Below are 22,847 nucleotides of genomic sequence, written 5' to 3' on the forward strand. Positions count from 1 at the left end.
AATATATGATTGTGATGGAATACCACTGTGCTATAAGAAATGATGAGCTTGTTGGTTTGGGAAAAACATGGGAAAATTTGCATAAAATAATGAAGAGCAAAATGAAGTGTTTCTGCTCACTTCACTATACATCAGTTCATGTAATTCTTTCCAGGCCTTTCTGAATTCGTCCTGCTTGTCATTTCTTATAGCACAATAATAGAGAATGAATATTATGAGGTGAACTTTTATCAAAGAGGAGTTGAGAGACATGACTTTGATTTTGTCAGCACTCTCTGATCATGCCACCTCCAGGAATCCATACAAAAGAATCTATTTTCCACCTAGTCCTACCTGGTAGAGCTAGAGTAAGAATTCCACTTAGATAAAATGGTGTGGGTGGGGTAAATTCTTTGGGCGATGTCAGAAATGTCCTTGAAACACCTGGCTTTGAATATTTAAGCAAAAAAGAGAGACTTTTTGGGTCCTGAATATAAAAGTCATTATTAATATAATAACGAAATAATTTTTTTCTCAAATATTGTCTTCCTTCATGTCCTTTGAAGTTAGTTTGGGTATTTATAATAGTCAAAATGACTTAATCCCTCAGAGTTGTTCTTGAAACAGCATTTCTATGACTACACACAACATTCTCTTATTTCTTTTTAAAATTTTTTTAAGGTAGTGAACATTTTTATTTATAGTTTTGGGTTCCAGTTTTTATCCCTTCCCTCCCTCCCCTCCCCCTTCCCTGAGGGTAGTCAGGTGTGGGTTGTGCATGTGCGATTGTGTGGAGCATTGCCATACTGGTCATTTTGTATGGGCAGACTTGAATGGAAAAGAAGGTGAGGAAAAGTAAAAGGTGACATGTTTCGGTCTGTGCTCAATCAGTATCAGTTCTTTGGAGGTAAATAGTGTGTTTCGTCAGTGGTCCTTTGGGATTGTCTTGGATTGATGTATTGTTGAGAACAGTTGGGTCATTCACAGTTTTTCACAATGTTGCTATCTTTGTACACAGCGTTCTCTTGGTTCTGTTCACTTCACTGTACATGACTTCATACAGGTCTTTCCAGGCCTTTCTGAAATCATTCTTAAAGCATGCTATTTTTCACTTTTTTTTGGGGGGGGAAGCATTCAATGTTTGGGGTGGGGGTGGGGGAGTGTCTTTTGGTTGCCAAGAGAGACCTTTGACAATCAATTTAATGATTATATGCTAGCCTAATTAAGAGATTGATCATTGAATATGAGAAAATTTCTCAAGAAATTTTCATTCATAACATCTGCATTTACCAGGTCTTCTAGACGAAGACCTGATAAATATATATATATATATGTATCAAATGATTTTACATACATAATACATGTTTGTTTCTAATGGAACCCCTTCAGGTGAGGGCAGAGACAAGGAAGGAAAGAATAAAGAAATTTACATGATAACTTTGTTATATTTTTAAAAGGTATAGAAAGCTATACCTTTTAACATGTTTGCAGTTTCATGTACAGTTCTCTTCTTTCTACTATGCTATGGAAAGCTTGTTTTATTTCATAAATTAAAAGAAAAGGATGGCAGAGGATAAGATGTCATTGAAGCATAGGAGATGGAGGATACAAGGGGCTGATGGATTGGGGAATGTTTAAATATGCTGTAGTATATGATTTTGATGGAATATTATTGTGCTATAAGAAATGACAAGCAGGATGAGGAGAGGCCTGGAGAAACTTGTGTGGACTGATATGTAGTGATGTGAAAGGAGTCAGGAGAATGTTGTGCAGTGAGGCCATGTTACATGAATGAAGAACTGTGGGTGCCTTGGCTGTTCTCAGCAATGCAGTGATCCTACAGTCATGGAGGACTAGTGGTGAGGCTTACTGTCCACCTCCAAAGAAAGAGCTGGTATTGACTGAACGCATGCTATTTTTCATTCTTTTTTTTTTCTTTTTAATTTTACTCAGGTTTTCTTGTGGGAGATGGCTGGTGTGGTGGTGTTTTACATGATCAAGCATGAATAGCCTATGTCTGGTTGTGTAATGCCTGTGGGGGGGGGCGCGGAGTGGGGCAAAGAAGGATACAGTTTGGAACTCGAAACTTAAATGGGGGTGTTTATTATTTTTAAAAATGGGTTGATGGGGTATAATCCACAGGATCACAGAGAGTGAGACATAACTGGAAGACACAATAAAAATAATAGCATTAACCCCTAGAAATCATTAATTGGATGATAGTTTCTCAAAAGTCTCTGTATAAGAAAAAATAGAGAAAATAAGGCAAAGAATTAGAAATCGAGCAGATGCCCATCAATTAGGGAATAGCTGAACATGTTATGGCATGTGAATGTAATGAATTACTATTGTGCTGTAAGAAAAGACAAGCATGCAGATTTCAAAAAGACCTGGACTTACATGAACTGATGCTGAGTAAAGTGAGCAGAATCAAGAGAACATTGTACACAGTAACAGCAACACTAAGTAATGATCAACTGTGACAGATTTAATTCTTCTCAGCAATACAATAATCCAAGACAGTTCCAAAAGACTCACAATGGAAAATGCTATCCACATCCAGAAAAAGAACTATGGAGTCTGAATGCAGATTGAAGCACACTATCTTGAATTTTTTTTTTAATTTCTTCTTTCCTGTGTTTTTTCCCTTTTGTTCTGATTCTTCTCTCATAACATGATTAATGTGGAAACATGTTCAACATGATTATATGTATGTCAGACTGCTTATTTGGGGAGGGGGGAGGAAGGGAGAAAAATTTGGAACTCAAAATCTTAGAAAAATGAATGTTGAAAAATATATTTATATGGAAAAAATTTTCTTTAAAAATTTTCTTTAAAAAAAAAAGTAAGTAACAAATTTAAAAAACAGAATAGACCACTAAAGAAAAGAGCTCCTTAAAAAGTAGAATTGGCCAAATGGAAAAGGAGGTACAAAAATTCACTGGAGAAAATAATTCTTTAAAAATTAGAATTGGGCAAATGGAAACTAATGACTCCATGAGACCTCAAGAAACAATAAAACAAAGTCAAAATAATGAAAAAATAAAAGAAAATGTGGACTACACAAGAAAAACAACCAACCTATAAAACAGATCAAGGAGAGATAATTTCAGAATTATTTGACTACCTGAAAGTCATGATCAAAATTAAAACTGCCCTGATATCTTGTTTGTTTGGGGTTTTTTTTGGTTTTTTGCAGGGCAATGAGGGTTAAGTGACTTGCCCAGGGTCACACAGCTAGTTAAGTGTCAAGTGTCTGAGGCCGGAATTGAACTCAGGTACTCCTGAATCCAGGGCCGGTGCTTTACCACTGCGCCATCTAGCTGCCCCTGCCCTGATATCTTAATTCCAGGGGGCAAAGAAAAACTGAAAGAATCCAACAAATACTTCCTGAAAGAGATTTCAAAACTGAAAATTCCCAGGAATATAGTATAGCCAAATTCCAAAACTCCCAGGTCAAGAAGAAAATATTGTAAGCAGCCAGAAATTAACAATTCAAATATTGTGGAGCCACGGTTGATATAACACAAGATTTAATAGCTCCTACATTAAAAAATCAGAGGGCTTGAAATAAATATTCTGGGAGGCAAAGACAATAAGATCACAACCAAGAATCACCTAACTGGCATAACTAAGTTTATACTTAGTTTCCTTCAGAGGAAAAAATAGATACTTAATGAAATAGAGAACTTTCAAATATTCCTGATGAAAAGACCAGAGCAAGAGAGAAAAATCTAACTGAAGAGAAGCATAAAAAGGTAAACAAGAAAGAGAAATCATAAAGGATTCAAAATGGTTAAACTATTTACATTCCTATATGAGAAGATGATGCTTGTAACTCCTAAAAACTTTCTCATTAATTAGGGCAGTTAAAAGGAGTACACATAGAGGGAAACAGGGATGAGTTAAATATGATGGGATGATATCTAAAAAAATAAAATTAAGGAATAAGAAAGAGGAATAAGGGTGAAGGAAGAGATACAATGGGATAAATTATCTCACATAAAATAAATAATAAAGAGCTTTTACAATGGAGGGCAAGATGGGGGAAATATATAAACCTTATTCTTTTTTTTTTTTGGTGAGGCAGTTGGGGTTAAGTTACTTGCCCAAGGTCACACAGCTAGTTAAGTGTCAAGTGTCTAAGGCTGGATTTGAACTCAGGTCCTCCTGAATTCAGGGCCAGTGCTCTAATCCACTGCGCCACCTAGCTGCCCCAAACCTTAGTCTCATTAGAATTGGCTCAAAGAGAGAATGATATACACACTCAGTTGGGTATAGAAATCTATCTTACCAACCCAGGAAATATATGAACACAACTACAAAATACTTTTCATACAAATAAAATAAGATCTAAATAATTGGAAAAATATCAATTGCTCATAAGACAAACTAGTAGAATAAAAATGATAATTCTACTTAATTTAATTTACTTAGTCCCATACCAATCAAAATACCCAACTATTATTTTATATAGAGCTAGAAAAAAATAACAACAAAATTCATGTGGAAGAACAAAAGAATATCAAGTAAATTAATGAAAAAAATGCACAGGAATGTAGGCTAGCCATACCAGATCGAAAATTATATTATAAAGTGGCAGCCATCAAAACTATTTGGTTATGGCTAAGAAATAGAGTGGTAGAGCCAAGATAGTGGAGTAATACCAGGACCTTACTCTCATCTGACTTGACTCAAAGAGGAAATAACATATATACTCAGTTGGATATAGAATTTTATCTTACCCTATAGGGAAGTAAAAGGGGAAAGGGGAAAGGGAAAAGGGAAAAGGGAAAAGAAAATGGTGGGGTAAAACTAGGAGGGGAAAGGGAGAAGGACAAAAAGAAGGTTGGGCTGATAGAAGGGAGGGTAGTCTGAGGTGGCCAGAAACAAAACACTAGTGAGAAGGGACAGGGGACAAGAAAGAGAAAAGTACAAACAAGGAAAAAAGTAGGATTTAGGGAAATACAAAGTTAGTAATCATAACTGTGAATGTGAATGGGATGAACTCTCCTATAAAACCGAAGCCAATAGCAGAGTGGATTAAAAAACAGAACCCTACAATATGTTATTTACAAGAAATACATTTGAAGGAGAGAGATACACACAAGTAAAGGTAGAAGGCTGGAACAGAATATATTACACTTCAGCTGAAGTAAAAAAAGGATAGCAACCCTTATCTCAGAAAAATCAAAAGCAAATTAATAAGAAGTTAAAGATGTGAATAGAATTTTAGAAAAATTAAATATGATAGACCTCTGGAGAAAAATGAATGGAGATAGAAAAGAATATACTGGGGCAGCTGGGTGGCGCAGTGGATAAAGCACCAGCCCTAGATTCAGGAGGACCTGAGTTCAAATCCAGCCTCAGACACTTGACACTTACTAGCTGTGTGACCCTGGGCAAGTCACTTAACCCTCATTGCCCCGCCAAAAAAAAAAGAAAGAAAGAAAAGAATATACCTTTTTCTCAACAGTACATGGCACATACACAAAAACTGACCATGTATTAGGGCATAAAAACCTCATAGTCAAGTGCAGAAAGGCAGAAAGAGTAAATGCATCCTTTTCAGATCATGATGCAATAAAAATTACATGTCATAAAGAGCCATGGAAAGAGACTGAAAATTAATTGGAAACTAAATAATCTCAAGCTAAAGAATGAGTGGGTCAAACAACAAATCATAGAAACTACCAAAAATTCATCCAAGAGCATGACAATAATAAGACAACATACCAAAACTTATAAGATGCAGCCAAAGCAGTTCTTATGGGAAATGTGTACTTCTAAATGCTTACATGAATAAAATAGTGAAATGGGAGATAAATCAATTGGGCATGCAACTAAAAAAGCTAGAAAAAGAACAAATTAGAAATCTCCAATTAAACACCAAATTAGAAATTCTGAAATTTAAAGGAGAGATTGGTAAAACTGAAATTAAGAAAACTATAGAATTAATCAATAAAATTAAGAGCTGGTTTTATGAAAAAAAATCAGTAAAATAGATAAACCTTTGGTTAATTTGATTTTTAAAAAATTATTAGAATCAAAAATGAAAGGGGTGAATTCACCACCAATGAAGTGAATATTAAAGCAATTTGGCCCAACTGTATGCCAATAAATTTGACAATCTAAAGGAAATGGATGAATATTTACAAAAATATAAATTGCCCAGATTAAGAGGCCAGGAAATAGCATCCTTAAATGGGACCATTTTAGAAAAAGAAATTGAACAAGCCATCAATGAACTCCCTAAGAAAATATCTCCAGGGCCAGATGGGTGTGAATACATACATGTGAATTCTACCAAACATTTAAAGAACAATTAATTCTAATACTATATAAGTTATTTGGAAAAATAAGTGAAGAAAGAATCCTACCAAATTCCTTTTGATACAAATATAGTGTTGATACCTAAACCAGGAAGAGCAAAAACAGAGAAAAAATTATAGACCAATCTCCCTAATGATTACTGATGCAAAAATTTTAAATAGAATATTAGCAAAGAGATTATAGCAATTTATCACCATGATAATACACTGGGATTTATACCAAGAATGCTGGGCTGGATTAACATTAAGAAAACTATCAACATAATTGACCACATCAATAATAAAACTAACCAAAATTATATATCTCAATAGATGCAGAGAAAGCTTTTGACAAAAACCAGTACCCATTCTTATTAAAAACACTACAGAGCATAAGAATAAATGGAGTTTTCCTTAAGATGATAAATAATATCTATCTTAAACCATCAGCAAGCATTACATGCAATGGAGATAAGTTAGAGGCATTCCCAATAAAATCGGGGGGTGAAACAAGGACGTCCATTATCACCACTATTATTCAATATTGTACTAGAAATGTTACAGAAAAAGAAGTTGAAGGAATTAGAATAAGCAAGGAAGAAACAAAACTTATCACTCTTTGCAGATTATATAATGGTATATTTAGAGAATACTAAAGAATCAAGTAAAAAACAATTAACAAGGGGCAGCTAGGTGGTGCAGTGGACAGAGCACCAGCCCTGCAGTCAGGAGGACCTGAGTTCAAATGCGGCCTCAGACACTTAACACTTACTAGCTGTGTGACCTTAGGCAAGTCACTTAACCCCAACTGCCTCACTAAAAAAATAAAATAAAAAAAAATAAACTGCTGGGAAAACTGGAAAACAGTATGGCAGAAACTAAGCATAGACCAACATCTTATACTATATACAAAAGTAAAGTAAAAATGGGTACAAGATCTAGAAATAAAGGGTGATACCATAGGCAAATTATAAAAGGAAGGAATAGTTTACTTGTCAGATCTATGGAAAGGGGAAGAATTTATGACCAAAGATGAGATAGAGAGCATTATAAAATGCAGAGTGGATCATTTTGACTACATTAAATATAAAAGGTTTTACACAAACAAAACCAATGCAAGCAAGACTGGAAGGAAAGCAGAAAGCTGGGAAACAAATTTTTACAGTGTTTTGTTTCTGATAAAGGCCTCATATCCAAAATATAGAGAGAGAACTGAATCAAATATATAAGAATACAAGTCATTCCCCAATTGAGAAATGGTCAAAGGATATGAACAGGCAGTTTTCAGATGAAGAAATTAAACCTATCTACAGCCATATGAAAAAATGTTCTCAATCACTACTCATTAGAGAAATGCAAATTAAAACTACTCTGAGGTACCACCATACACCTATCCAATTGGCTAATATGACAAAAAATTAAAATGTTAAATGTTAGGGAATATATGGAAAAATTGGAACACTAATGCACTGTTGGTGGAGCTGTGAACTGATCCAACTATTCTGGAAAGCAATTTGGAACCATTCCCAAAAGGCTTTAAAACTGTGCATTCCCTTTTACCCAGCAATACCATTACTATATCCCAGGTCTATATCCCAAAGAGATCATAAAAAAGTGAAAAGGGCCTACATGTACAAAAATATTTATAACTTCTTTTTTGGTGATAGCAAAGAACTGGAAATTCAGGGGATGCCTATCAATTGAGGAATGGCTAAACAAGTTGTGGTATATGAATGTAATGGAATACTATTGTGCTGTAAGAAATGATAAGCAGATGAATTTCAGAAAAACCTGGAAAGACTTACACAAATTGATGCTGAGTGAAATGAGCAGTACCAAGAGTACACAGTATCAACAACATTGTATGATGATCAACTGCAATACAATGATCCACAACAATACCAAAAGACTGATGGTGGAAAATGCTCTCCACATCCAGAAAAAGAATTGTAGAGTCTGAATGCAGACTGAAGCATTTCACTTTTGTTGTTGCTTTTTTGTTATTGTTCCTGTTTATTCTTTCTTGCATTTTTTTCCTTTTTGTTCTGATGCTTCTCTTATAGCATGATTAACATCATTTATTTAACATGATTATAATGTATAACCTGTTATCAGATTGCTTGCTGGCCTCAGGAGGGGCGCTCATGATGGAAAATGCTCTCCACATCCAGAAAAAGAACTGTGGAATTTCAATGTAGATTGAACCATACTATTTTCACTTTTTTGCTTTTGTCTTTTTTCTTGTTTCTTTTTGTTCTGATTCTTCTTTTGCAACATGACTAATGTGGAAATATGTTGAAATATGTTTAACATGTCTGCGCATATATAACCTATATCAGATTGGTTGCTATCTTGTGGAAGGGGGAGGTAAGGAAGGGAGGAAGAAAAACTTGGAACTCAAAATGTTATAAAAACAAATGTTGCAGCTAGGTGGCACAGTGGATAAAGTACTGGCCTTGGATTCAGGAGGACCTGAGTTCAAATCCAGCCTGACACTTGACACTTAATAGCTGTGTGACCCTGGGCAAGTCACTTAATCCTCATTGCCTGGCAAAAAAATAATAATAATAAAAAAATAAATGTTGAAAACTGTCTTTACATGTAACTGGAAAAAAATTAAATACTATTAAGATGGGGGGAGGGGGGAGAGAAGAATTGAGTAAGGCAGAGAGGTTAAATGATTTGTCCTTGATCTTCCAGAGTAGTACTCTTATCTGCTATACCCTCTTTTATCTATAAATAATACAAATGAAAACTAATAAAAATATTACAAAATGGAAAAAAATGACTTGAATAGGTTCTTTCCTAAAGGAAGAGAATTTTTAAAATTCTTTACAAATAAACAAATTTCACTAGAAACAAATAAAATGGATTAAATATTAATTTTCTTGGAAAATATACACAAAAAATTCTAAATAATTTTTTTTAAAAAAGAAATCTATCTTAACCCATAGGGAAGAAGGAGGGGAAGAAGATAAGAGAATGGAGGTTGTGGGAGGATCTGATAGAAAGAAAGGCAGATTAAAGGAGGCAGTGGTTAGAAGCAAAGTAGAATAGGCTAAGTGAGTGCTTTACCTCATTTGATCCTCAAAATAGATAGGTGCTATTATTATCCCCATTACATAGATGAGGAAAGGCAAGCAAGTTAAGTAACATGCAGCTAGTATCTGAAGTTGGATTTTAACTCAGGTCTTCCTGACTCCAGGCCCACAGTCCTATCCACTGCACCACCTAGCTGCCTCTAGGTAGCCTTTGAGGTCCCTCCTAATGCTAAGATTCTGCCAGTGGCTAACTGTCTTTCTCACTCTGCCCCCAACATGAGTAAAGAGAAGTTCATCCGGGATTGACAGGCTGGTAAAAGCTACAACTCTCTCCCTCAGGTCTAGTCAGTCAGTCAGTAACTGCACAGGACCACAGATTTATGGATTTCCTGGGAACCAGAGCCACCTACAGGTCCAGGGCAGAAACATAGTCAAAACAATTTTTCTATGTCTGTCTCTACCTGTCTCAGCAGCTCATGTATGAGCATGCCCACTCATGCAGCTCATATATACCCACCATGCACTATGGTACTGTGAAGCCTGTAATGACCTTTCCCTTAGAACAGAAACATATTTAATACACTTACAATAGGGCTAATGTGAAATTATAAAAAAGAATTGAATGGTTGGAGGAGAGGGAAGACACTAATACAGAGCAAGCATATAGGACTAGTGGTCTGAGTTCCTAGAAAATATTCATTGGATGCTTTACTAGCATCCAAGCTTTACTAGCTATCCCTAGTTAAGAAATCTCCAGGGGCAGTTAGGTGGCGCAGTGGATAAGGCACCAGCCCTGGATTCAGGAGTACCTGAGTTCAAATCCAGCCTTAGACACTTGACACTTACTGGCTGTGTGACCCTGGGCAAGTCACTTAACCCTCATTGCCTTGTCCAAAAAAAAAAAAAAAAGAAAGAAAGAAATCTCCAGATTCTGGATCATTATAGGAGGTACAAAGAAGGGCAGAATCTTTAAAACTCAAAAGGAATGGAAATATGTTCTGAGGTCTGAAACACTAAGGAAAGCCTATTCTAAGTTAGTCACCAAAAGGAGAAAGAAGCCTCGTATGTAATGAGAAAGGACAAGACCAGTATAGGTTATACAGTTAGACAGGATTAACTACCTCTAGTCTTTGTGATCTTTTTTGAATTAATCTGTTTTGATTTTACTTTCCCTTAATTTTCTAATAAAACTAAGTAGTACAAGTGGATAAAAGCACTGAGCCTAAATCAGGAAGCCCCAAATTCAAATCCAGACTCATTTAACTTGTCTACCTAAGTTTTCTCAACTGTAAATTGGGGATAACATCACCACAATCCCAGGACTGTTGTAAAGATCAAATAAGATATTTATAAAGCTCTTAGCCTAGCACATAGTAGATTTATTAAAAAATGCTTGTTCCCTTTCACCTCCCTTCCCTAGTAGCAACTTATCTGATATTTAAAAATAAGTTTGGGGGCAGCTAGGTGGCACAGTGGATAGAGCACCGGCCCTGGAGTCAGGAGGACCTGAGTTCAAATCCGGCCTCAGACACTTAACACTTACTAGCTGTGTGACCCTGGGCAAGTCACTTAACCCCAATTGCCTCACACACAAAAAAAAAAGTTTGTAGAAACTTGAAACTACAGGGCCTAGTGGAGGTTGTTGATGGCCATTGAGAGAAAAAACTGAAATAACTCACTGAAACCGGAGCTTTGGGTCCAGAGGCAGCCGTTCTATATTTTTTCTTTTTTAACTGGGGCAGCTAGGTGGTGCAGTGGATAAAGCACAGGCCCTGGATTCAGGAAGACTCTGGGCAAGTCACTAAACCCTCACTGCCCCACAAAAAATATATATATACATATATATTTTTTACTATACTCAAGTACCATGGTACATACAATATCATGGAAAGCAAACACACACACACACACACACACACACACACACAAGACAGTAGAGGAAAAAAGAAGGCAAAAGAAATGTTCATGTTGTTGTCCTTCATTTTGAAGAGGACCAGTGACATCACAGAGTGATGTCTTGACTTGTGCATGAATTGCATTTAAGTGAGGCAAAGTTGTACCAAATCATCAGCCTCACTCTCTTCCAGAGTTATTGATGTCCAGGAGTAAGAGAAAAGTCAGGAGGACTGGCAATGACAGGATGCAGTGGACAACCTTGGTGTCTTTCATGCCTGACCAAGCTCTAAGCACTCCGCTGTGCTTCCCTTCAGCCATCTCGAAGGACGCTAGAACAAGCTGTTCTCATCCACCCATTCTGCAGGAGGAAGTCCAGTAGACATCTCCCTAACTCACCAACAGGCTTAAAGCCTGTCAATTACCCTCAACCTGGTTTAACCCATCCATCTGCTGTGATGGTTTTATCAGGATGTAACCACGGTGTATGCTACAGCTTCTTGAATCCAAAGGTCAGAGTTGTGTGAAGTTAGACACCAAAGGTAGATGAGCAGACCTGAAAAGGCTCCACAAGTCCTCACAGTAGAGGTGCTAGATCTCCCTGAACACCCCATATCAACAATATAACATATATAATCAACAATACAATGCTCCAAGACAATCTCAAAGGACTACTGATGAAACATACTATCCACCTCCAAAGAAGGAACTGATAGTGATGGAACAGACTGAAGCATGCTGTTTTTCACTCTCATTTTTTTTCTTTTAATCAACTTTTCTTGTACAAAATGACAAATATGATGTTTTACATAATCATACATCATCTATATCTGACTGCCGCCTCAGGGATGGGGGAGGGGAGAGAGGGAAAGAGGGATAACAATTAGAACCCAAAACTATAAATAAAAATGTTCATTAAAATTTTTTGAAATTAAAAAATGCCACATGAAATGGTGCATAGGAAATGTTCATATGGAAAGTGGACAAATATTTATAAAGGATATAGAAGATGTAGTGGGAACAGCAGTCTAAAGCCATGGAGTTTTTTCCTTAAAAGATATTAAACTGGGGGCATCTAGGTGGCGCAGCGGATAGAGCGCCGGCCCTGGATTCAGGAGTATCTGAGTTCAGGTCCGGCCTCAGACACTTGACACTTACTAGCTGTGTGACCCTGGGCAAGTCACTTAACCCCCATTGCCCCTCAAAAAAAACAAAAACAAAAACAAAAACAAAAAGATATTAAACTATCCTTAAGATTTAACTGTCTTGGGCCACTGGGATGACTTCATCATCTTGAGTTTAAAAGCAGAGAGGACTCAAGGGACTGGGAGCCCTTCCCTAAAGTTTTTGGCTTCAGATCAACAGCAAGAGACAGTTATGCTTAGCTAGATCAAAGATATATCCTCAATAAATATCCTTTTCCTGCTTTGAATGTCCTTCCCCAACTTTGTCTACACAAACTACAAAAACTTGTTAACTGTTTATATGAACTAACAGTGTCTCATTTTGTTCCAATTTCAGATATGAGCGACCAGATTTGCTGTGTCAGTTCTTGGCTATTACAAATGGAGATTGGGGGCAGCTAGGTGGCACAGTGAATAAAGCAGCAGCCCTGGATTCAGAAGGACCTGAGTTCAAATCCAGCCTCAGACACTTGACATGTACTAGCTGTGTGACCCTGGGCAAGTCACTTAACCCTCACTGTCCCACCAAAAAAACAACAACAACAAAAACAACAAATGGGGATTCATACTTTTAAATTGAAAGGCTGGACCATCTAACCTCTTAGGTCCCTTCCAGTTCTAGGATTCTATCCTGTGAATCCCAAGAAAGTGGGACAGCAAGGTTAAAAGAGAAATGCTTCCAACCTGTGCCAAGCCAAGAAACATGAGAGTAAATACCTGTGCCAAAGCAAAAGAGGAACTCAAGACTGCTCAACTTACCTCACCTGTATATAGTGTATGTATGCCCCAAGAATATTTCACTTATATCCCAGTAAAACAGTTGTGTCCTTGAAAGAGCATTTCTAGAAAGCTGGGAAATGGTATCATCAGGAGAAGACCCAAATCCTGGAGTGAAGTTTCCAAAGATAAATTCCCCCAAAACCCTGAATTAGAGAGCATCTCTTTGCACCCCAAGGGAGCAGAAAAACACCTGAAAGCCTAGCCCAAATCAAAGTATATATATCTAAGAATCCTAGAAGCTAGAAGCCTTCCTGAAGTAGTGTAATGATCCCATTCCCACAGTATCATACAGACCAATTGCCCATGACTGCTCTTACCTAGACTCTTCTTAAAACTGTACCCAACCAGCTCGGCCTAGAAGCCACCCATACCAATTCCAACCCTTTACCCCTAGATAAGTATGTGTAAAGCCCAAAGGAAACAAAGCCCAAAGACAAAGGAAGAAGAAATGAGAAGAAATGTGAAGAGAGCTTGGGTATAGCTCAGATAACAGGAAATGCTGAGAGAACTCCTCCTTTATAAAGAAGGAAGACACGGAACGAACACAAAGTCTAGATGCTGTTCTGTAATGCAGAAATCTCACTTCAGTGTTTTATGCTTCCTAAGACTCACCATCTGGCCAAGATGGCAGATTAAGGGCAACCACCCAGCTGAATTCCCCCAACATTCTCCTCTAAACAACTTTAAAATAATACTTCAAATCAAACTTTAGAGCAGCAAAGCCAACAAAAGGCTGACCTTTTAATAAGACATTTTTATGGCCTAAGAAAACTTAAGAGGTCACAGAAGTCTGTGACATGGAGTAGAGGCTCAGAGGTAGCAATGGCAACAGCAGCTGCAGCAGCAGTAACTTCAAGAGTTCTCAGCCCAGGGATAATAAAGAGGTCAGACAATTGGCCAGAAAGAGGTAAATGAAGACCTTTTGTTGTCACTGGGTACTGCTAGAGCTGCATGACAACTCTATTGCCCATACGCAGTTCTGGGTCACAGTTCCAGGGTGGAAAGGGGCACTACTGGTCTGTCACAAGGGATCAGAGGCCTGGTCACCATTCCAAAAGCAAAGAGGAATGCTAGCACTTGTGGCTACAGGGGACTAAGCCCTTTCTGGGGACCAGAGCCCAGACCAGGAGAGCAATGGCCATATCTCTCCTAGGATCACAATGCCCTGTAAGCACCAAAAACTTGCAGACTCCCAAAACTAGCTCTGAAAATAGCAGCACAAAAAAGCCTTAAGTTTGGGACAGTGCCTCCCCACCCCTAGATGAGCAGAGCCCAACTTTGATTTAAAGTTCAAAGTCAAGAAATTGGCTGGAAAAATGAGCAAAAAAGCAAAAAAAATGTTGACCATAAAAAGCTATTATGGTGGCAGGAAAGGCTAAGAAGATGACAACAACGTGAAAACAGCTACCCAAAAAAAGCCTCAAATAAAATGCTAACTGAACTCAAATCTAACAAGAATTACTGTGAGGGTTAAAGAAAGAGATAAAAGCGGTAGAGGAAAAATTGGGACAAGAAATGAGAGTGATGCAAGAAAATTATGAAAAGAGAATTAACAGCTTGGTTATTTTACCAAAAAAAAAAATACTGAAGAAAATAGCACCTGAAAAAAAGAAGTGGCCAAATACAGTTTACTAACTGTACTTCCCTCCATCCCATTTTCTTTTTCTCCTGTACCTCCTCAAAAATTTATTTGTTTCTAACCACTGCCTCCCTTAATCTGTTCTCCCTTTTATCATCCCTTCCCCTCTTTTTTAAGTGCCCTTCCTCTCATATTTCCGTACTGGGTAAGTTACATTTCCATACACAACTGAGTGTGTGTGTGTGTGTGTGTGTGTGTGTGTGTGTGTGTATTCTTCCCTCTTTGATGAAAGTGAGATTCAAGCATACAGTTAGTAAACACAACTATGAATGTGAATAGGATGAGCTTACTCATAAACTGGAAGTGGATAATAGAATGGATTACAAACCAGAATCCAACAATATGTTGTTTATAAGAGACATACTTTAACTAGAAAGACACACACAGAGTTAAAATAAAGGGCTGGAGCAGAATGTTATATGCTTCACCTGAAGTGTGTTATTCAGTCATGTCCAATTCTTCTGACCCTATTTATGGTTTTCTTGGAAAAGATAGTGGACTAGTTTGAAATTTACTTCTCCAGCTCATTTTGCAGATTGAAGAACTGAGGCAAACATAATCAAGTGACTTTCCCAGGGTCACACAGCTACAAAGTGTCTGGGACACTTCCATCAGGAAGCTCAATCCAAGCCCAGTGCTCTATCCACAGTATCACACAGCTGCCCTTCAGCTGAAGTAAAAAAAAGGCAGGGGTAGTAATCATGATCTCAGACAAAGCAAAAGCAAAAATAGGCCTAATTAAGAGATAATCAGGGAAACTTCATTATTCTAAAAGGTACCATAGGCTATAATGTAACATCAAAAAATTTTACAGCAAGTTTCTCTGACAAAGGCCTCATTTCTCAACTCTATACTGAGTCAAATTTATAAAAATAAAAACCACTCCCCAATCAGTAAATGGTCAAAGGATATAAACAGGCAGTTTTCAGAAGAAATCAAAGCTATCTATAGTAACATGAAAAAAAAAATCATTATTGATAAGAGAAAGGCAAATTAGGGGGCAGCTAGGTGATGCAGTGGATAAAGCACCAGCCCTGGATTCAGGAGGACCTCAGACACTTGACACTTACTAGCTGTGTGACTTTGAACAAGTCACTTAACCCTCATTGCCCTGCAAAAAGAAAAAAAAGAGAAAGGCAAATTAAAACAACTCTGAGGTACCATCTCACAACTATCAGAAACGACAAGTGCTAAAGAGGATGAGGGGAAAATAGGTACACTAATGAGTAGAACTAGGTTCTAGGGCCAGAAATATCACTACTGGGTCTGTATTCCAAAGATATCAAACAAAAAGGAACTATATGTATGTACAAAAATGTTTATAGCAGTCATTTTTGTGGTGGCAAAGAAATGGAAATCAAGGGGATGCTCATCAACTGGGGAATGACTGAACAAGCTGTGACATATGATTGTGATGGAGTACTACTGTATTATCAAAAATTAGGGGGGAAGGGGGCAGCTAGGTGGCGCAGTGGATAGAGCACTGGCCCTGGATTCAGGAGGACCTGAGTTCAAATCCAGCCTCAGACACTTGACATGTACTAGCTGTGTGACCCTGGGCAAGTCACTTAACCCCAATTGCCTCACCAAAAAAAAAAAATTAGGGGGGAGAGGATGATGTTCAAACAAACATGGCAAGACCTATATGAACAGATGCAAAGTGAAGTGAGAAGAACCAGGAGATCACTGTACACAGTAACCATAACGTTATAATGATGATCAACTGTGAAAGAAAAGACTTGGCTATTCTGATCAATATAGTGATCTAAAACAATTCCAAAGGACTAATGATGAAAAAATGCTATCCACCTCTGGAAAGAAAATTGATAAACTCTGAGTATAAATTGGAATATAATTTTCTCACTTTTTAAATTTTTCTTGGTTTTTTTGCAATATGGCTGATATGGAAATGATGTCACATGTGTAAGTGATATATTGCTTGCCTTCTCGGTATATGGGGGAGGGGGTGGAAGGTAGGGGAAATTTGGAACTTAAAAATTTTTTTTAAAAGAATACCAAAAATAAATTCTTAAAAAGTTTAAATTTTAAAAAATAACTTAGAAAATAAAATATCAAATTTTAATTAGGTTTTTTTTAAAAAGAGAGACTCCCCATCTGCCAGAAGAAGATAAAGAAAGTTGGAGGAGAATAAAAAGATGCACAGGGGTTGGATTGACCTGGTTATTTATACTTTGTTAAATAAACAATGGTCAGGCTGAACTCCTCTTTCCAATGAACAGATGGACTTTTAGCATAATTTTTAAGATACAGTGGAATTATGTAACCTTTCTGTTATCTGTTGCTTTAATCCTATTTATTTCCCCATACTTAAGAGCACTGAAATCACTGGAAGAAGAGTGTGAAGAAGCCAGAAGTCTGTTTCCCATTATGCAGTGGGCCTAGGAAATGAAAACCCCAGGTTGGAAGTATTAGGTTAGGTCAGGAGGAAGAAGTAGGCAAACCATTCCCTGGGGATCAAGGGGAAAAAGTTAACAGGAGCCAGTCAATGCTAACTAGTATCTCCTGTGCCCAAAGAGTCCCCACCCCAACCCCAATCCCCAAGAATGTGAACTCACCGAGCAGATCCAGACATCATCACCCTGGTGTACACAATTTTGCCACAGAAATCGCTCTGGCAGGCTGAGGTATGCAAGTAGCCAAGAGAAGGCCAACAATAGCTCACAACTGCCATGAGAGCCAACTTCAGGAATCTGGTAAAAATGTTGTCTTCCATAGCCATGGCAGCGCAGTACACACTTTACAAAACGGATCTGGCCCTCTGAAAAAGGTAAATGAGAATATAAGTAAACTCAAGCCAGGCCAATCCAGGATATTTGCCAGCATATTCTCTCCTTCTTCCCTTACCCCAAGCCCCTAAGAGAACAGTCTCATCATCCCACCATACAGCATGAACATCCTTACTTCAGTATTTCTACTTAACCCTTGTCTAAATCTGGCCCATCTCCTTTACAAAGTCTTCTCTGGCCTATCAAACTTCATGATCACTTTGTAATCATCTCCTTTTCTGAAATCCTATAGTCTTTAGAATCTTAAATCCTCTAGAGAAATGGAAATTAAAACAACTCTGAGATACCACCTCCCACCTATCAGATTGGCTAATACGACAAAATAGGAGAAGCTGTAGAAAAATTGGAACACTAATGTACTATTGGTGGAGTTGTGAACTGATCCAACCATTCTAGAGAGCAATTTCAAACTATGCCCAAAGGGCTATGGGACCGTGCATACCCTTTGACCCACTAATACCACTACTAGGTCTGTATCCCAAAGAGATCATAAAAAGGGGAAAAGGACCCACTTGTACAAAAATATTTATAGCAGCTCTCTTTGTGGTGGCAAAGAATTGGAAATCGAGGGAATGCCCATCAATTGGGGAACGGCTGAACAAGTGGTATAGGAAAAACCTGGAAAAGACTTAAGTGGACTGATATTGAGTGAAGTGAGCAGAACCAGGAGAACATTGTACACAGTAACAGCAACACTGTATGATGATCAACTGTGATAGACTTAGCTCTTCCAAGCAGTGCAATGATCCAAGACAATTCCAAAGAATTCATGATGGAAAATGTTTTCCACATCCAGAAAAAAATAACTGTGGATTCTAAATGTAGATTGAACCATACTGTTTCTACTTTTGTTTTTGTTTTTTCTTTTTTGAGGTTTTCCCCTTTTGTTCTGATTCTTCTTTCACAACATGACTAATGCAGAGGGAAGGGCAGAGGGAAGGGAGGGGAAAAAATTTGGAACTAAAAATCTTATGAAAACAAATGCTGGGGCAGCTAGGTGGTGCAGTGGATAAAGCACCGGCCCTGGATTCAGGAGTACCTGAGTTCAAATCCAGCCTCAGACACTCAACACTTACTAGCTGTGTGACCCTGGGCAAGTCACTTAACCCCCATTGCCCCGCCAAAAAAAACAAACAACAACAAATGTTGAAAACTAGAAAACAATAAAATACTTTTGCATTTTAAAAAATTAAATTAAAAAAATAAAACAAAAAAAAGAATCTTAACGCCTCATCTTGGATTTTGTACTTATCATACCCACCCTTGTAGAATTCTTTATCTTTCTAATATAAATGGCGTCCCTCTATCCCCAAGCTATGAGTTCCCAGGTGGCAGGGTCTGAATCTGTTTCTTCCTTTTCAGAATCGCAGGTGAAGATTTGGGAATCATCAGGTTGGAAGGGACTTCAAAGGTCATCTGGGACAGCTTTGGCAAAGCAGATGAAATGTTGAGCCTAGAGTCAGGAGAGTGACCTCTCTGAGCTCCTGACACAGTCACCCCAAAAAACTCCAAATTCAGGAAGAGCTAAATTCAAATCTAACCTTAGACACTTAATAGCTGCATGACCCTAGGCAAATCACTTAATCTCTGTCAGTTTCCTCAATTTAAAATGGAGATAATAATAACACCTCTCAGGGCTAGGTGGATTAAATGAGATAAGATTTGTAAAGTACTTAGCACAATGCCTGACAGTAGGCACTTTATAAATACTTATTTCCTTCCGTCCAACCTGAACCTGAGCAAGATTTTCTCTAACAAATGTCATCCAGCCTTTGTCTGAAGACCTTCAGTAAAGAGAAACCCATTACTCAAGCAAGAAGCCCATTCTATATTGAGATCTCAAATTGTTAGGAAAGTTATCAATCCCAAATTTTCTTTATACCTTCATCCATTGCTTCTAGTTCTATACTCTGCAAAAGGAGAAAAAGTTTCATTCCTTTTCCATCTGAGTCTTTTAAATATCTATCATTTTCCCCTTGTCTTCTTCTCCAGGATAAACTTCCCAGTTCCTTCATCTAGCATGATTTCAAGACTCTCCACCACCCTAGTAAGCCTCTTCTCCAGTTTATCCATTACTTTCCTCATACTGAACACAACCTTCCAAATGTAACTGACCAAGACAGAACACAACTATCACCTCCATAGTACTGGACAACACTATACCTACCTTAATATAGACTCAGATACATTAGCATTTTTTGGCTACCACCATTTATTGACTCCATCTCTTCACACTCACTATATTCTTTGGAATTTTGCTATTTCCTTCAAGCTCTTAAACTTTTCTCTTTCTTTTAAACCCCTTCCATCTACTTGTACTTACAGAGATATGGCTCCCATCTCCATCCCTAACACCAAAGATAATATAGCACATTCCTGACCATACTCTCCAGCACAGGATTTAATCTCTTCCCAAAACCCTGTTATAGTGGTCAGAAGAGGGAATCAGAATACTTCTTGTTCTCCACTTCTGTCACTGTCAGTTACTTCTCTTCCTTTTCACCCAATACTAATCATAGAGGCTATAATCTACCAGCTCCTAAGTCATTCTCCCTACTTTATCAAAGAATTAAGTAATGGGCTCCCTATCTTCCTCACCTCTCCAACTCCTGCTCTTTAACAGTCATATAGATCCTTTCTCAAACACCCTATCTTTCCAGTCCCTCAATTTTCTCAAATCCCCCAACTTTTCTTCCATTCCATTTCAACTATGCCATGAATGGTCACACCCTGAATCTCATCATTATTTAAGAGAGTTCCAATAATCAAAAATGATGGCATTCCTTTCTCTTACTATAAGACCTATCTTTCCATCATTCCTTATGCCTTATCCCTCCTAAACCTATTCTTTGTCCACATCAAGGCTGCCACTACATCCACTCCTCAGTATTTTCTTAGGCCATTATTCCTGCTCGAATTTCACTTTCCCACTTTCTAATCTTGTCCCTACAGTTAACCAAGTTCACCTCCTCACTGTCCTCTAATTCTGAATTACTATTCATCCCCCTTGCCAAGTTTCAACACTGGATTGTTCTCACCTTCCTTTTCCTCCCTCCTTACTCACCTGATGCTGAATGGAGTTGGAAGAAGTTACAAAACAAAGTTAACTAAGGATGACAAATTTGTGATATATCCAAGCTAACTTCAACTGGACTCTCAACCTATAGCAAGGCAATTCTTTTATTCCTCAATTCCCTCTCTCTTACTATAGAAACTATCCCCAACCTTCTTTCTTCCTCAGGCTTCCCACTCCTTTCCATTTCTCCACCCTATCAAGCTGAAAGTCTTGCTTTACTTTATTCAGAAAACTAAGGTCATTTGAATTCTATCTTCTTAACCCCCTATACATCTCCTATTCTCTATTCTCCTATCAGATAATGTGGTATGCCTTCTTGCCAAGGTCAACTCCTCCACATGTGCCCATCCCCTCCCCTCCCACCTTCTCCAGCAGATTGATCCCTCAATCATACCCCTCTCTCATATCTTCAACCTCTTCTCCACTGCCTCCTTCTCAATTGCCTTCAAATATGCCCTAGTCTCCACATCCTTTACTAGACTGTAGACTATTATTTTGTAGCTTTCCTTTCTCCTACTAGCTCTAGAAAAAGTTATCTGCTCTCACTGCTTTTACTTCCTCTCTCAATTAATCCTCAATTTCCTGATAGGAAGGCTATCTGGCTTTTGATCTCATCACTCAACTGAAAGTGTTGAGCATTTAGCACAGCTTAAATGATAATAGATGCTTGATTATGATAAGAAGATGATGATGACCTCCAAAGTTACCAGTTATGATCTCTTAATTGCCAAATTTGATCATTTGGTTTTGGTTTTTTTCAGACCTCATTCTTTTTGAACTTCTGGCTGTATTCAACACTGTTGACCACTCTCTCCTCTAGATTTTCATGGCACTACTCTCTCCCAGTTCTGCTATCTGCCTGACTGATCCTTCTCAATTTTCCCACTTTGGTCTTTCTTGGTCATTTTTTCTGGATTAATAAATTATATTAGTAGCTGGTATTAACATAACACTTACTATATGCCAGGCACTGTGCTAAATGCTTTATAATTATTATCTTATTTGATCTTCACAATAACCCAGATAAGTAGGTGCAAAACAAGGTTAAGTGACTTGTCCAGGGTCACAAAGCTAATGTCTAAACACAGATTTGAATTCAGGTCTTCCAGATTCCAGGCTCGGGCTCTGAGACATCATACACTGTGCCATCCAGTTCTGTTCTACACAATTTCCAAAGTCCCAAACCTCTGATTCCCCCTACTCAATTAGTCTAGTGGCTTCCTATTGCCTTTGCAATCAAAATTAAACTCTCTGGTTCATTTCAAAGAATCCCTTTCTTCTTCTAAGATATAGGTCAAATATCACCTTCAATATTAAGGAAATCTTTCCTGATCCTCCTTCAAACACTAGTGCCATCCCTCCCTATTACCTTGCACTTAACTACCTTATATTTATTGTGTATTTATTATGTATATACTTATACCATCTCTCTTTTAAAAAATGTAAACTCTTGAGAGCATTTGTATCATTGAACACCTAGTTCAATGCTTGGCACATGGGTAGGTGCGAGATAAATGCTTGTTGATGAGCTGTTGAATAATTAATAAAATACTGGATTTGCATTCCATTATGTTCCATATGCATACACACACATATCCATCTTGTACTCCCGAAACTGATATATTTTTTTTAACTCAAAGACTTTTTAAACATTCTTCCTTGTTTATTGTTCAGAATTCTCTGAAGTAGAAGAGGGAGTTCCAGCGGGAGTGGCTTAGATCTGCTCAGTGCCTCCGAGTTTAATGATGACTAGGACAAGAGGATTAGGGGATGCAAGCAGCAGGAAAAGGCAGTAGGGTTGTTACTTACCTAGGGCATCAGGAGGATCCCTGGGGGCCACAGGACTCTCCGGATGAATGAGCCACAGGAGGGAGAAAAGCTGAGACCAAAGCTCCTCGACCTAGAAGAAAAGACACGGTCAGAGGCACACACACACACACACACACACACACACGACTCTATGCATTCTTCGCACCCGCCTCCTCTCACCACCTCAGGGAGGTCGAATTTAGCCTTGCGGAAGGTCTCAGGGCTGAGTCCTCCAGGTAATGCTCGGCTCAGCGCCGCGATAGCTTTGGGAAGGGGCCCAGGCCCCACTTCCCGCGAGCGCCTACCTAACCGCCCCATCCAGAACCAC

At 38.1% G+C, this 22,847-nt stretch overlaps 1 protein-coding gene across 1 annotated transcript in view; it reads right to left on the reverse strand.

Moving 5' to 3' along the window:
• The window catches only part of TEDC1 (tubulin epsilon and delta complex 1), an 80,132-nt gene extending 57,285 nt beyond the window's left edge, over window positions 1-22,847 (reverse strand). The window contains exons 1-3 of the mRNA XM_043983739.1: window positions 22,700-22,847; window positions 22,520-22,610; window positions 17,404-17,606 (exon numbers count right to left, since the gene is read on the reverse strand). Coding sequence (XP_043839674.1) covers window positions 17,404-17,606; window positions 22,520-22,610; window positions 22,700-22,837 — 432 coding nt within the window. The 5' untranslated portion in view covers window positions 22,838-22,847. The remainder of the gene's footprint in view (window positions 1-17,403; window positions 17,607-22,519; window positions 22,611-22,699) is intronic.

Source organism: Dromiciops gliroides, chromosome 2 (assembly GCF_019393635.1).
Source record: "Dromiciops gliroides isolate mDroGli1 chromosome 2, mDroGli1.pri, whole genome shotgun sequence".
Taxonomy (NCBI): domain Eukaryota; kingdom Metazoa; phylum Chordata; class Mammalia; order Microbiotheria; family Microbiotheriidae; genus Dromiciops; species Dromiciops gliroides.